General features: G+C 42.5%; 1 protein-coding gene across 6 annotated transcripts in view; it reads right to left on the bottom strand.

Annotated features, from left to right (window-relative positions):
• The window catches only part of Nckap5 (NCK-associated protein 5), a 901285-nt gene that overhangs the window by 468167 nt on the left and 417135 nt on the right, over positions 1 to 15983 (bottom strand). For all 6 annotated transcript variants that reach the window (XM_087581938.1, XM_087581942.1, XM_087581939.1 and 3 more), the window contains one exon: positions 15315 to 15448. In XM_087581938.1, the coding sequence (XP_087438064.1) occupies positions 15315 to 15448 (134 nt within the window). The remainder of the gene's footprint in view (positions 1 to 15314; positions 15449 to 15983) is intronic.

A 15983-nucleotide genomic window follows, 5' to 3' on the forward strand; every position in this document is an offset into this window, starting at 1 on the left:
GTATATCCCTCTTCCTATTAAGATGTCTCCCAAGGCAGAACTTTTCCTCTCGTTGGCTATATAGATACAGTCCCTGAAGACAGAATGAATGCTTGATGCTCTGTCCCTCACGAGTTGGAGGAGTAACCAATTCACCTCTCGCATTCTCCAAGGGTTTAGGGGTGCTTGGGGAGTTCTGTATCGTGTGATGCTTTTCTCAGAACTGGATGTCATCTTTTGTATCAGCAGGAATGGGAGGGTTCCGTTCAGTGGCTCACTACAACACAAGGTAGGATTCTTAATTATGTAAGTTGTGCATGACAAAGACCCGCTAGATTGGACTTTGAGTCTCAGAAGAACAAGATAACAGCATCAATAGGAGACTACCAAAGAAAGTGAGTTTCTGCCTTACTTTTGTCGCTGATATGACTGGAGCTAAGAATGTGCAAAGTCCTGTAACTGTAAGTCACTTAAATTGGTTTTTCCTCTGAATATGTTCGTCAGAATAAAATTCACCTTGAATTTCAGGATTTTTAGAATCAGATATTAAGTTAAATATACATCCTAAAATCAAGATTAATTCACAGAAACACAGTTCCTATTACTGTTCTGTCATATCCTCTCTCTCCAGTAGTGGTTCTCAACCTGCTTATGCTGTGACCCTTTACTACAGTTCCTCATGCTGTGCTGACACCCAACCATAAAATTATTTTCATTGTTACTTCATAACTGTAACCTTGCTAGTGTTATGAAGCATAATGTAAATGCTTGTGCTTTCCAATGGTCTCTGGTGACCTCTGTGAATAGGGTAATTGTTCCCTAGAGAGGTTGGGACCCATAGGTTAAAAAACACTGCTTTATAGGAAACTGTTGCCTCTTTATCTTTCCAGACACATAGGCAAATAGTGTCTTTGTGCACATTCGCAAACATACAAATGCACAGATCTACTTGCCTCAGTAAATCACTCTACAAATAAAATATCTTCTTCATTTCTATTTACTTGCAGAAAGATATATTTTTAGAACACACTAAGCATATGTAAGCACATATACATGCACACTCTCTCTCTCTCACACACACACATACATACACATGGACAGAAGTAGAAGGACTCTGTTCTATGTGAAAATCAGAAATAAATATTGTTTGAAATATTGCACATACGTCAAAACTATTTTTAATTAGGTAGTAGAAATGATGAAATATATAAATTGCTATATTTACACTTATTCACTTCAAATTTAACAACGTTCTTCAATTCTGAGGCATTTATTAATAAGGTATTTCTAGCATAGAACATACTGCTATCTGAATTTGAATTTAATAATTAGGAAGCCTCGGCTGCTTGAGAGAGAGCTGAAGACATTTCTCAAGCAACGTTTATTCCTTGGGCAAAATGAGGCACTTTGTCAATCACCCAGGCTATATCTTAAGCCATCAGTGTAGAGTCTCAGCTTCTCAAAAACACTCAAAGTCTACTACAGTGGCATACCTTTAAAGCAGAAACTACCCACTTGCTCAACAATAAAGTTGTACAGATGCAAGCCCTGATGTTTGAGGAGCAGAACACATTAATTTTTGTCGGGTGCAATGAGAAGTGAATGTTCCTTAAGTGGCAGGCAGGCTTGTCCTGACTCAGCCAATTCAATGGCTATGCGACCTTCAGCAAGGTGTTTAACCTCTCTGCACTTACTTTCCTAATCTATAAAACATAGATGTTAATAGTTCCTCATAGGACTGTAAGCAAGGACATGGCATGCTTTAGAACACTGAAAGCACTTGGCCCAAGGTCAATACACCTCAGTTTTTGCATAGCTAGACAAACTAGGAAACAATAGAAAATGATAGTTAAAACTCAAGATGTGTGAGATCAACCCAGTTATAGAACACCCAATGTTTATGCAAGACAATTTATTTTAACCACTGTGAACATCAGTTTTTCTCATCCATAAAAGAAGTCCTTTAAGAACTCTTCCAGAGAGGGATATTACCAATTAAATCACAGGAACTTGGGAAGGTATCTCAGTTGGTAAAGGGCCTGCCTATTCTGCACAAAGGCCTGGGTTCAACCACAGCACCACATGAATTGCCGGTGGTGATGTAGGCCTATAAAGCCAGCATTTACAGAAGAGCAGGGAAATAGGAGGATCAGAAGTTCAAAGCCATCCTCAGCTACACGGTGAGAGTGAAGCCACACTGGGTTGCACAAGGCTCTGCCTCAGTTTTTTATTACATGTAATATTCCAGTTCTATTTAATTCAAGAAAGAGAAAACCATCCATCTGCTTCCCTTACCCCAGTTCCCTTCAATAGCGTCTCCACAAGATTAATTAAATGATAGACAAGCAACAATCTGAACCTTTTGCGTCTTATGCTTAAAGAACACCATGAGAGAGGGTGGGCTGAGGGGATGGGGAAGTTGTTAAAGCACTTGCCTTGAAAGCACAAGGACCTAAGTCAGATCCCCAGAACCCATGTTAAAACTCTGAACATAGTAGTACACACTTGTAATCCCAACCCTGGCAAGGCTGAAGCAGCCAGAGCCCTGGGGGTCTTAGCTGGATGGGCTAGCACAGCTCAATGCAAGTTCCAGACGGTGAGAACATCTGTTGCTAGAACAAGGTGGATCACACCTCGAGAATGACTCTTGAGATTGTCCTCCGGCCTCCACAGGCATATACACACATACACACAAACCCAAACATATAGAAATGAAATATGTCTGTCTACGCATACAAGTCAAGGTAGAAATTTGAAGTTAGGGCTTTGCAGATGTAAAAATGTCCTTCTCCATTCTTTTAGACCAAACTAGTCACTTTATTAAATAGTCATTTCACCGTCAGTGTCACCTCAAGGTCATCTCTTGACCTAGACTTCAGAGGCAGAGAGGCAGCAACCTGTGCCCTACAAGTCTGCTGCGTAACCCTTTATTCAGGACAGTCTGCTGTGAAAGTCCCAGCCTGCAGGATCTGGAAGCTAGCCTCATCTCTTACAAAGACCTACAGTATATTTCCTGATAACATATCATGGGCTCTGGTGATTATCTGTGAAAACGCAATAGACCTGTAAGCTCTATATGTGTCTCCCATACTGGGAGTATACTAAATATATTACTACTTCACTGGGGACGCTTTTGACAATAATGTGAATGGCTGTGGGAACAGAAATCAATTCTTAAAATGTTTCTGACATCAAAGGTGACCGCTGAGCTTCAGAAAATAATACAAAGTAAGATTGACTTGTGTGACTGAGATAGTCTTGTAAGAGGTAGGCAGGGGAGTGGTTTCTTTTGTTGTCGTACTGGCTTGGTTTCTTTTTTTTTACTGCTAGAGATGGAGGGGATGGGGACACACTGGCTGCAGACGTCTCTTTGGCTCAGTCCTTCAATCACTCTTCCCACTTGACCTAGAGCGAATATTTGGCATTAATTTTAATGAGGCTTTTTTAATGTGTCCTTTGTATGTATATCTGTATGTGCATGTGTTTGATGTGTTTTACAAGTGCCTGTGCATATGTGTGCACATGCAAATGAAGGCCAGTGATCAAAGTCAGGTATTATTGTTCAGAAGCCTTGCACCCACCCTATTTTAAGACTTTATCTCTCATGGGAACTTGAACTCTTAAATTTGGGTAGGTTTGATGGTCACTGAGCCCATAGGATCCTCCTCATTTTGACTCTTTAGCTCTGGGTAATCCAGGCATCCACCACCAAACCTGGTTTTCCATATAGCTCCAAAGGATCAAATTTCAGTCATCACGGTTATGCGGCAAATACATTACAAGATGAGCCATTGGCTCAGCCCCATGTATGTTTTATTAACTGTAAGATCATTAGGTAGTGGGTGATGGTTTATTTATTGTAGTGTCTCTTACCCTACTGAACGCAATCACTTTTGTCCTTTCTTTAATGGTTACATTTTTGTTTCAATGGTACAGACATAAAATGTATTAATTTACTAATAGCACCCAAATGAAACACTTATTTTAAACCAAATAAAATAAAATTATAAGTCTGAAAGTTATTTAAGTCAATACTATGGCCTAGGGAGCCAAATGTTATCCAGGATAAGAGATGGTTCGACAGTAAATTCAAACAGCAGTGTGGCCTATCTTAAATAGAATCTTATAAATTTTATGCATCATTTATTAGCTAAAATGGGAGATTTTAGCTGTTGGCTACACAGTCCTGCAACCAATGACATTACATACTGACAGAGATATTTGTGAATGCCAGTCATCAACGGGAGGATTATGAGTTCAGAGTCAACCTCAGCTACATTCAGAGAAGTGGAGCAGGAGGCAGAAGATGGGAAAGGAAGACACAGAGGGAGGGAAGGAAAGGGACCAGGAGAGGGGACCGGAAGTGAAGGATAAAGCCATGTATGGGCACATTGATGTCGATATTAACAGAAAGTTCACAAGAAAACATTACAGCTTTTGCTGATTATAGAATCAAATGTCAGAAAAGAGAATCCTATTTCTAGCTTGAGAAAGTGCATCCTGTCACCTGCTACCACTGTAAGTGACAAACCCAAGAAAAGATGAATTTCTGAAGTACGATTTAATGACAATTACTGCCTACTTGTTCCCCTTCAACCCTGCTGCTTCGGCATAGCTAATCTGCTTTATCCTAGGCAAACCACCCTGATAACCTAAGCCTGTTTGTTAGCAGTAGACATTTATAAACAAGGACCATATTCTCACTATTATTTTTCCCAAATGTTTACCATAAACACTGAGAGACACACTCTATGTGAATGCCACTTGGTAATGAAATGACTGTGGACCAAGGAGGTAATCAGAACTTCAGTCAACCCTTTGAGGATTGGTGCCTTCCCACAGGCCTTGTGTGCAAGCAGAGAGAGGCTGGGAGAAATGTTATCCAAGTGTCATAAAACACTCTCAGAAAGCAAACGTTAGCCTTTGGGAAGTAAACTTTCAATGCACCAAATTCCATTTAGTGCCCTGCAGAAAGGATTCCTGCAAAGAGTATTTGGCCATATGCAGCTCGTCTTTTATAGGTGAGCACTCCATCATCAAAGCCCCGGAACGGAAAGCCAGGTCTTCGTCCTCCCAGGCCATCATAGTTTATAACTCCAAGAGTGATGGCTATTATCAAAGTTTTAAAGATTCCCCAGAAACAGCTTTTCTATAACCTCCCTTGGAAGCAAATTTCTATCATAAACACACTATTCATAAAATTCTTCCATATGCTTAAGCCTGTCAAGTTGCAATCCTGAGGCATCTTTCTACTTCAGTAAAGATATTCATCCACTCATTCATTCACATATCCATTCCTCTATTTCTTAATCAACAAATAACCATGTCCATCATGATAAAGGTACAACCAGATGCCCTCTTCAGGCCTCCAGAGACGTATATATTCATGTGTACATACCCACTCAACCCCACAAACGTAAATACATAAAAATAAAATACATCCTTTAAAAAGAAAGAAAAAGCAGGCAAGTGTGAAGGAAAAGAAAGGGACAGGGAGTAACTTAGAGATTATTCATGAAAAAAGGTCAAGATTATATTGAAGTGCTTCACAATATGTATTAAATGTAAACTAGTACAAAAACTGAGAGGTCATGTAACTCTGAAGTTAGTTGTCAAAGAGCCAAGACCAGAAAGAAGCACCTGGGTGGCTGAAAGATTTTTCTTCCCTCCATCCATTTCTTCCTTCCTTCCTTTCTTTCTGGACCCAAACCCAGGCTTGTGAATGGCCGGCAAGCAGTCTACCAAGTGACTTACATTCCTGGCACCAACTTGTCATTTTGAACTCATGTTATTTTTTTTTTATCGTGTCAAGCCAGGAGAGAAAGAGAGGAAGAGAGGAAGAGAGAGAGAGAGAGAGAGAGAGAGAGAGAGAGAGAGAGAGAGAGAGAGAGAGAGAGAACGCTCATGTTATTTTTAAAGATGTTCACTGTGGAATAATTCACTTTTGGGTGTTGGTTTGTTTGTTTGTTTTTGCTGGTTTTTGCATGGGTGCTTCCTGTTCAGTCTGGACAGGAGAAAGAACTGGACATTGCTAAGGGACATAAAAAGTGGTGGCTACTCTGGAAATGGTTAACTAATCTTGGCAATCCTAGGGGATATATATATATATATATATATATATATATATATATATATATATATATATATACATGAAAACACCTTAAGATCCACATATAAATAACTACTCTATATTTATTTATATGCTCTCAAAACAAGAGGGGCCAGAAAGCTTGATCAGTGGTTAAGAGGATATACTGCTCTTGCAGAAGACCCAAGTCTAGTTTCAAGAATCTATGGTGGGTCATTTGTGAGGTTACTAACTCACAAGTTCCAGAGGATCTGAGGCCCTTTTCTAGTCTCCAAAGATATCTCTCTCTCTCTCTCTCTCTCTCTCTCTCTCTCTCTCTCTCTCACACACACACACACACACACACACACACACACACACACAGCCTATGCAGAAACAAACATAAATGCACAAACAAAGAAACATAAAGTTAAAGCAAGACCTGTAAGGTACCCAATGGTCTGCACATAGGTGAATGGATACTCCAACAGGAAATGTCTGCACACAGGCCCCTCCCAAAAGCAAGGAGAACTGGATAATGGGAAAACAACAGTAAGGCACCTCCAAGAGCAGAGTGACCACAGTGAATAGGAACGATTCTCACCTTTTTTATAAGCTTGTTCTGGAAGACCCAAAGCCACAGGGAATGAAACCAGATCCACAGTTGCTTGGGGGATTGGGATGCAGAAATAGTCCACGCTTAATGCTACTAGTGATAATTTAAGAGAATGTGCAAAAACTCACTGAACTGTGCACTTCAAAAGGGAATCTTCCCTAAATGTGAGCACCCCAAACTAAGCTTTGATTATTGAGAGGGAGAATGTGTTGGGCACTTGGAAAATAAAACAACCTTCTATGTGTTTGACTTATTTTCTTAAAGGTCTGTTGGGGTAGAGACAATATCAAATTGAAAGTTATGGTAAGTCATTGAAAAACATATGACGTGAGTGTGAACCCCTGCTAATTCTGTGTTTAAGTGCATGTGTGCCTACATGGAGATCAAGTATGGTGTGTGCCTTCATGGAGATCAAGAATTCAACCTTAAATGTTGTTCCTCGGGTGTGTGTGTGTGTTTTGTTTTTTGTTTTGTTTGTTTAAAGACAGATTCTCTTTTTCATCTATTGAAGCTGGTGTTGGTGAGGCACAGAGACCTGCCTGTTGCCACCTCCCCAGCACTGGGTTTAAAGGATGTTCATATCAACATGTCTTCCCTTGTTTACCACAGGTTCTAGGCCTCCATCCTGCTTGCAAGTCTAACACTTTGCCAACTGAGCCACGCTTCAGCACCACCACTGGTATTTGTATTGATGCCTATCTGGTCAGAGGAATTATCTGAACATGACAACTAAGTAGCGTCAATATAACACTACCTCTCCTAAGGGTATGTCCTGAGCAGGCCCAGTAAATCCTAAAACAGACATCACTGGGTGAAGAGCAGTAATGGCGGCTCACCTCAACTCATCTCACTTTCCTTTGGTTACTCAGGACCCTCAGTATTGAAGTTCAATTGCCTCCCCCAACTTTCATTTTTAAATCTGGCATGGTAGTTTACAAATTGAGAGTTCTCTAGTCAAATTCCAAAAGCAGACATGGTCCCAAACGGGCCTCACAGAGACCGCTGTGATGCGAGCCTGGGCCCCAAGACAATCAGTCCACCAGAGCACCTCAGCATAAGGCAGGGCTAGAGACTTCAAAAGCCTGGTTACAACTGTGTAATATTTATTTCCCACAATAAATAAATGCATTTCATTCCTAACTCACTGTCTCCTAAAGAGCGTGAAAGGCGTTACAAAGCCATAAAGCAAGCCGCTCTCCTCATTTTACACAGAAAAGGATGGCGATCTGGAGGAGCCAATGACTTAATAGAGTTACTGGGAATCTTACAGGTGGGACTGTAACTCTCATCTCCCATCAAGCCACAGGGCAGGGTAGTGCTGGCTGTGAAGATACCACACTCTGCATGAAGGTGGTGGGCACTGCGGAAATGCCCAGCAGGCAACAACACATGGCTTTTTGGCATGTATGTATGTATGTATGTATGTATGTATGTATGTATGTATACATTTGTTTTGTGTGTGTGTGAGAGAGAGAGAGGAAGATGGGAGAGGGAGAGGGAGAGGGAGACAGAGAGAGAGACAGAGAGATAAAGACAGAGAGACAGAGACAGACAGTGAGAATCAGAGACATGGAGACAGACACACACACATACACATACACACACACAGACACACACACACACACACACACACACACACACACGTGCACGCGAGCAAGCAGGCAGGCAGAGACAGAGATCGAAAAAGCCCAGTGCCAACTAGGTGTTATCCCTTTAAGTGCCATTCACTACATTTTTTTTTAGACAGAGTCACTCACTGGCCTGGAGACCACCAAGCTGACTAGGCTAGCGGGCAAGCAAGCCACAGGGACCCACACATCTCTGCCACTTCAGCACTGAGTTTGCAAGAACAAACCATCACACCTGGCTTGTTCCTTGAGTTCTGGGGATGGACACCAGTCCTTAGGCTTGCTCTATAAACACCTGACCCACTGAGCTGGTGCCCAGTGATTAGGTATCACTTTAAGAACTAACATGTTACGGTGTCGCTTTTCTTAGATAGAAATCAAAATACCAGGGGAGAGCAGAATGTTCCAGATTTGTTAAATTAGTGGTGACCCAAGCTGAAATGGCTTCTCTTTCTAGTTCTCTATATAGTTGTCTCCTGCTGTCTCAGTTTTGCTGAAGTAAAATCAGTAAAGTGCAAACTTCAGACAGGAAAATATGACCCATGTTAATGTTAACCAAGAAGGTTGAAATATACCATTTAAAATAGTTTCTTCCATCTGTTGTAGTCCGAAGGAAATTTATCCTCCAATCAGTTGCTCAGCCATTTGAGATTTCTGGTATATTTATACAGAGTGGCAAGTAAGAAGGCTCTTCTTTTCAAAGAAAAAATCTCAGCCTTCACCAACCCCCCCACCCCCCAAAAAATTGCAAAGTGTAGAAATATCAAATCCAAATCAATAGTAAATGAATTTCTAGTAGACTATTAGGGGTAAGTGGACAGTTAGCGCAAGAGCCAGAGAGTAGGGGAGGTACCGTAAACAGCTGTCTTCTGGTGACGTGGATATCTCACACATCAACTCAAAGCAACCTTGTTTGCCTGCAGAAGGCCTGCACAAGATCAAGCCAGCCTAAGTTTCAGCATGGAACGGGAGGAGAGCTCAGGGACCTGCTCCTGTCTGTGGAAATATTGGCAGTGATGACCACTGAGGAGTAAGTCACTTCTCTTCATAGGAATGGATAATGAAGGTTCTCCCATTCCCCAGTATATAACCACATGCTGATACATACATAGGTAACACTACCTAGATTCAGTGGGGTATGAGCGACAAAATTGTTAACAACAACAATAACAACAACAATATATATATATATATATGTATATGTATATATATAAAGTAGGGAGGGAGATGGGATGGTTGGATGGTTGGTAGGTCCCTGGAAAGTTGAAGGGGGTATACAATAAAACATTATATACCAGTATGAGAAAAAGCAGAGAAACGTTCCTTTACATTCATCAGAAGGATCAAGGCATTCTGAAAAGCTAGGCTCAGAGCTGAGCTAAAGTTAGCATATTGTCCTTAATTTCTTGGCCAATGGAGGTCTCTTCAGAAACTCCTTCCTTACACCTACATATTGTAGGATGCCGTTTATGTTTTCTTCTAGTGGTTTTAGCATTTGGGATTTTAAACCACAGCCTTTGGTGGTCTGGGAAGAGAACAGCAGAGCCAGGGAGCTGCTGACCCTCCAGAGGTAAACAGGCAGTTCCCCTCTTGTGTGTCATTCCAAGATACACAGTGAAGCTGTCTTCAAGGTTTTAACATATATTTTTAATTATAAGTATGTGTGTATATGCCCACATACATGCATGCCCATGTGTGGACTGCCTATCAAGTCCAAAATAAGGGCTTCATTCCCCTGAAACCGTAGTTATGTGCAATTGTAGGTTTCCTAGCATGGGTCTAGGGAACTGAACTTGAATCCTTTACAAGCATAGCACGAACTAAGCTCTCTTGCTAGCCCCCAAGATGTTCTTTGAATGTATCTGTAAGCCATACGAACAGACTGGTGAAGGGTACATTATGCTTTCCGGCACCCACTTCTCTGTCAGGTCCTCATGCTTCCTAGTGGACATCAAAAGCAAAGCCGAGGACCCTGAGAATCCCTGAGAAAGGATTATGGGAACAGTGACACTTGGATGGGATACATGGCAAAAATCAACTCCATTGTGGACTCATGAAGCTTAACATGTAGCCAGCTCTATGTGAGCGCGGCAGGTAACCGGGACAGGAGACTCCCCTGACCCCCGACACTGTAAGGAAGGAAGCAGCTTCATGGCAGATGATGAGGATTCAGGGAAGAAGATCCAAGCAGATGCAAAGAACGGGTGTCGGGAGTGCGAGCCTGAACCTTACACAGGGGATTCTGGTGACCACACGTGGCTGCTTAAGAGTGGCTCAGCACAGTTGTTCCCCTTGCTCAGATGCACAGCATGGATAGCCACACAATGGGAAGGCTCCAAGGCGACAGGGAGAGACACTGGCTCTCCTACTTCAGGCGTGGTATCATTTACTGACAGGAAATGGTTTATAAAATCTGCCTGCCAGCTGCTGAGTCTACTAGACCAGCTTTAATTTAAACTGACAAACAGCAAAGCTCAGAGCTGCTCCACAACAGAACCAGACATTACTATTAGCTCTATGCAATCAGTAATGTCATCCGAGGAGCCATGCCTCAGCATGCTAACCCATTAACACATAGCCCTGCATAGGGACAACAGCCTTCTTTCCCCTCCAGTTCTACCACAGTAAGACGTTGTCATCTGCATTTGCATTTTTCTTTGTTCTTGTGTACACAATAAAAGTGGACGTTTGTGATAGTTTGTGATAGATAAGTAGCTTTCAGGCTGTGGAGAAGGTCCAGTGGGTAAAGCCCTCACTGTGTGGGTTGCATATGAGTGAGGGTCTAAGGTGACATCTCGGAAGCCACATAAGCTGAGTGCACTAGCACTTCTTTGCCGTCCACATGTTGATACGTGGATATGGGAGACAGCACCAGGAGACCACATGCTTGCTGATAAGCCGGCCTGGGTACACAGTGGGGAACAAGAGGTCCTGACTCTACCAAGGTGTAAGGTGACACTAGACTTCAAAATTGTCATCTGACCTTCACACACACACACACACACACACACACACACTGGCATGCATGTGTGCCTGCTGCACAATGCACACATGCATACATGTATATTTGCAAGCACACACATGTGAGAGAGAGAGAGAGAGAGAGAGAGAGAGAGAGAGAGAGAGAGATTTTTCGAAAGAACAGCAGCTTTCAGGAACAATTTATGGATTCACTAGATTGTTTTCTAAGGAACCAAGTCCGATGTGGAAATCGTGTATGGCTTTGCTTGATATCAGTGCTGTGGACCTGCTGCTTTCTTCATGAATTGCTTCCTCAAAAAAAAGTCCCACATAGAAAGGTAATATACCAACCCATTGGAGAAAATGTCCCTGCAAACACTCTTCCAGGTGATTCTAGCGAGGCACAAACACTTCATTAATTTGAGGTGAGGAGGCTGGGCCTTAGCCCATCACCATCTTTACCTACGCGTTGGAATCTCTGCCCTAAGCTCTGTCTACACCTCTAAGCTTGACTAACTACATAAGCACATATTGAGCAAATCGCTGAAAGAGTGGAGAGGGTAAGAACAATTATGGGATTTTTAAGCACTAACCTCTCATAAAATATGGTCAGCCATGTATGTACCCCACCAGCAACAGCTTAAACACCATCACATCTGGAAAATATCCTTGAGTGTGTAATCACACACGAGAGGCAGCCCTGCAATGCCACCTGCCTCTAAGAGCTCACCACCTGAGGGGCTCCCTTGGCTATAGAAAGGGACTGATATGAAAATACCCACTTTTACTACTGTGCACTCTACTAAGTAGTGGGATTGTGGTGAGCATTAATGCTAAGCCTTCTACCTTCTGAGGCAATCCAGGGTGTGGCTGCTCTGAGGAAGGCTGTTTTTCTTTTGTTAGCTTTCTTGGAAAGCAACCTTCCCATTATACAGAATAGAGATCTCTGAAAAGGTAGCACATGAACTTGATTTAAAAATTAACATCCGGGGTTGGGGATCTAGCTCAGCGGTAGAGCGCTTGCCTAGGAAGCGCAAGGCCCTGGGTTCGGTCCCCAGCTCCGAAAAAATAAGAACCAAAAAAAAAAAAAAAAAAAAAAATTAACATCCACCCATGGAGTCGGGGGTAACTTCTTACCTCCAGCAATTAAGACATATAAAGAGTACTGTCAATACATGGTGGGAAAAGATAACATCGTGAATATAGAGGTTTTTAATTTGAGAGTTGGAGAGATAGCTCTGCAGTTAAGTGCAAGGAGTGCTCTTGTAGAAGACCTGAATCAATTCCCAGCATTTAAAGCAAAGTGCCCCTAAATGGTCTCTAACTCCAGCTTCAGAGGATCCAATGCCCTTTTCTGACTTCCACAGGCATTGCACTCACAGGTACATACCCAGATACAGTCACATACACAGAGTTAAAATAAATCTCTTTGTAAGGTTTAAAGTTCAACACAATACTTTGGATTACTATGCAAATCATTAGATGACCATTCCACTATAAAATATGCCCAAAGGGATAGCCAACACTGAGGACTTTACAAAGACTCGAACAGAACTGTATCAACAACCATTACCAGCAAAACCTTCAAAACTAAAGTTTGACATGTGAAAGGCCATCAAAAATAGTTCAATGATCCCAAATGATCATGTAATTATCTGTCAAATATGCTCTGCCCTGGCTGGCTTCTATCAGTTCTCTGACTATAATTGCAGTTGACCTTTTTAAGGCCCTATAAGCGCTACATAAGAAACCTGATTACAGGGGGAAACATCCTCACAAAAGCAGTATGCAAAAGCAACCACTATTTATTGTACATATAATTATTTTCTCTTTCAGCCCAGGATAGAGTTCGGACTCTTGTGTAACTCAAATCTATGTGGGATTGTCATTTGATTTACAACTGGTGACCCAGCATCACCTAGCATCGTATGAAAATAATTTACTGTGTCTTTTGTGGCCCATCATGGAAATCAATAGCTTGACTATAGAGACATCTCAATTAGTGCAAAGAGTGAGCCCTGCCCCCTTCCTTCCTGTATCATTGAAATGGTAGGGATTCCACATCAGTGCTTCCAGTTGGACTGGAGAGCCTTTATTACTGGCTCCTACACAGAACATTAGAGTTCACAGGACAGAAGAACTGAGGGTAAGGGGGATTAAGAGGCTTAAGGGGTGGGCCATGGAAATGTTAAAGTATTTATTGGTGCTTTTCTATAGCACCTGAGTAATTTCATGAGTTTGACAGCATATTAAATTAGAGTAATGAATACAGATGAGTCATACATTCTTCCTACCATGTTCTTTGCACCCCCCAAGCCAAGGACACGCGCATCAGCAGTGTGTGTTACCCACCATAAGGGATATGATCCCAGGCCGAACTGAGGCCTCTCTCTAAAACCCATTTAAAAACCTTAAGGGTGGGGCTGTGGAGACAGCTCAGTGGGTAAAGCAATTGCTGGGTAAATGTGAGAACCTGCAGTCAAACCCCCAGAATCCACATAAAGGCAGACAATAGTCCATGTATCTGCATTCCTAGCTCTCCCACTGGGAAATGGTAGGCAGAGACAAGAGAACTTCAGGAACCTGCTGGCCTGCTAGCCTGCTAGTCTGGTGCACACAGGAGGGGATAGCAACAAGAGACACTGTCTCAAACAAGGTGGGAAGTAAGAACTAACACCCAAGGCTGTCTTCCGGCACACATGTGTGCTACGGCACGTGTGCGACACCACCACCACAGAGGGATGGAGGGAGGGAGGAACATTTAACTGTTGTTGCAAGAGGCTTCATGATGGAAACATGGGTCTCCACACAGTGCTTTGAAGTTTAACCTTGAAGGGCAACTTCCCAAGCATGACACAGCCTAGGATGACCTCCAGATAAAAATGTAGAATAAAATGGTATTCCCACTTTACTTAAGAAAGTAATTTGTCCCTCCCAGGAAAATGACTCTGGAGTCGGGGCTTTGATGTACATAGTGGTGTTTTCTCCTTTAGCACTGAATAGACTTTCACATAGTAAAAGTGCTGTTGCCTGGCCCTATAGTAAACAACTAGAATGGAAGTCTTACCTTCTTAAAGGAAACAAACCCATTATTCTTTTTTTTTTTTTTTGGCTACTCAGTAAAAAGAATATACCAAATAATAAGTCTCACATGATAATAACAGTACCGGGATGACCATAAAAATCTTATTACCCTAGCTGGCCAGAGATACAGCAACCCACAGAATCTAATCCATGGCAAACCCACCGAACAACTGTTGGAGGTTGGTCAGGTGCTGTTTTCACTCATATTCTGTTTCCCAAGACCTGGTTGCCCCAAGAGGAGCAAATTCCCACCTGTACCAGCCTTTGTTGTCCAAACCTTACTTCCCACTTTAAAATCATTGGTTAAGTAAAAATAGCACCAAGTAGTTACTGGAGAGAACAGAGAGGTAGAGTTTGAGTTACAGGGCTTGGGGCCTCCAGTAGGGACCAGGAGTGAGAAGGAGAAGGAGAAGAAGAGGGAGAGGAAGAAGAGAGAGAGAGAGAGAGAGAGAGAGAGAGAGAGAGAGAGAGAGAGAGAGAATGAATACATCATGGAGGAGAAGACAGAACAGGAGGTCTCCATTAGTGAGGGACCAACAGCATGTGACAGAGTGAAATGCCCTCCCCATCCCAGGACACCAGACTGCTGGAGCAGAAATACCCCAGGAAGATTTAAACAGCAAGTATTTGGGGAGGTAGCCAGCCCAGCTGTTAGAAAAGTAGGTTAGGGGTTACCCACCAGTAATTTCCAAAACCAAATAAATAAACCATAGTCTGAGTCTCACTCATTTGTAAGCTAGAAGGAGATAAGCATAATTCATAATATTTTACAAACAACACTTTGGGAAGCTACAGAGAAGAAAAGACGACTTTTGCCGCAAACTTCAACTGTCAGGTCAAAATAAGCTCCAGGGGGTTAATCAAGCTGTAAAGAGAGTGATTTGACTTTGTGCACTTACTGAAGGCAACAAAGACGTGCCTCCCAGACAGTCAAGAGGGGGCAAACCTCAGGACCACCGTGCTCATGGGAGAGCAGTACCTGGAAAACTGCTGCTGTAGGCCGAGCATCTGGATCCTGTTGCGCTCTGACTCCAGGGTCACCTCCCGCAACCGTTCCTCACTCTGTAGCCGCAACTGCCGTTCCTCTTCCAACTCATGTATCAGCTTCTCCTGCTATGAGACAGAGAAGGGCATGGCCTTCAGAAGGTGCCAGAATGAGATGCAGGGAGAGCTACTGGCTCCTAAGAGCTAACATGAGCTTGATGTTCATAGCAAGAGACACAGACAAACATATGCAGACACAGACATACAAATATACAGACATAGGCAGGCAGGCAGGCAGACAGACAGACAGACAACACACACACACACACACACACACACACACACACACCCCTACAGAGAGATGCACTCAAATATACACCACTCGTGAAATGATAACAGCTTTGTACAGTAGACTTTTTTTTTTTTTACTAACCTCTTACAGACCAGGAAACCGAGACTCAAAGATCTACACATGGATCTAAGATCACAGAAACCCTGGCCTAAAAAAGTTGCTTGGTAGATAAAATGTTTGCCTTGCAAGTATGCAGAAGCCCTGAGTCCTGATCCCCAGCACCAATATAAAAGCTGTCATAGCAACAAGTACTCATATGAAGCAGAAAGAGGTGGGCTTAAGATTGATGTCGTTATGCAGGTGAAGGCAGAC

The sequence above is a fragment of the Rattus norvegicus genome, chromosome 13 (genome assembly GCF_021556685.1).
Source record: "Rattus norvegicus strain SHRSP/BbbUtx chromosome 13, alternate assembly SHRSP_T2T, whole genome shotgun sequence".
Taxonomy (NCBI): domain Eukaryota; kingdom Metazoa; phylum Chordata; class Mammalia; order Rodentia; family Muridae; genus Rattus; species Rattus norvegicus.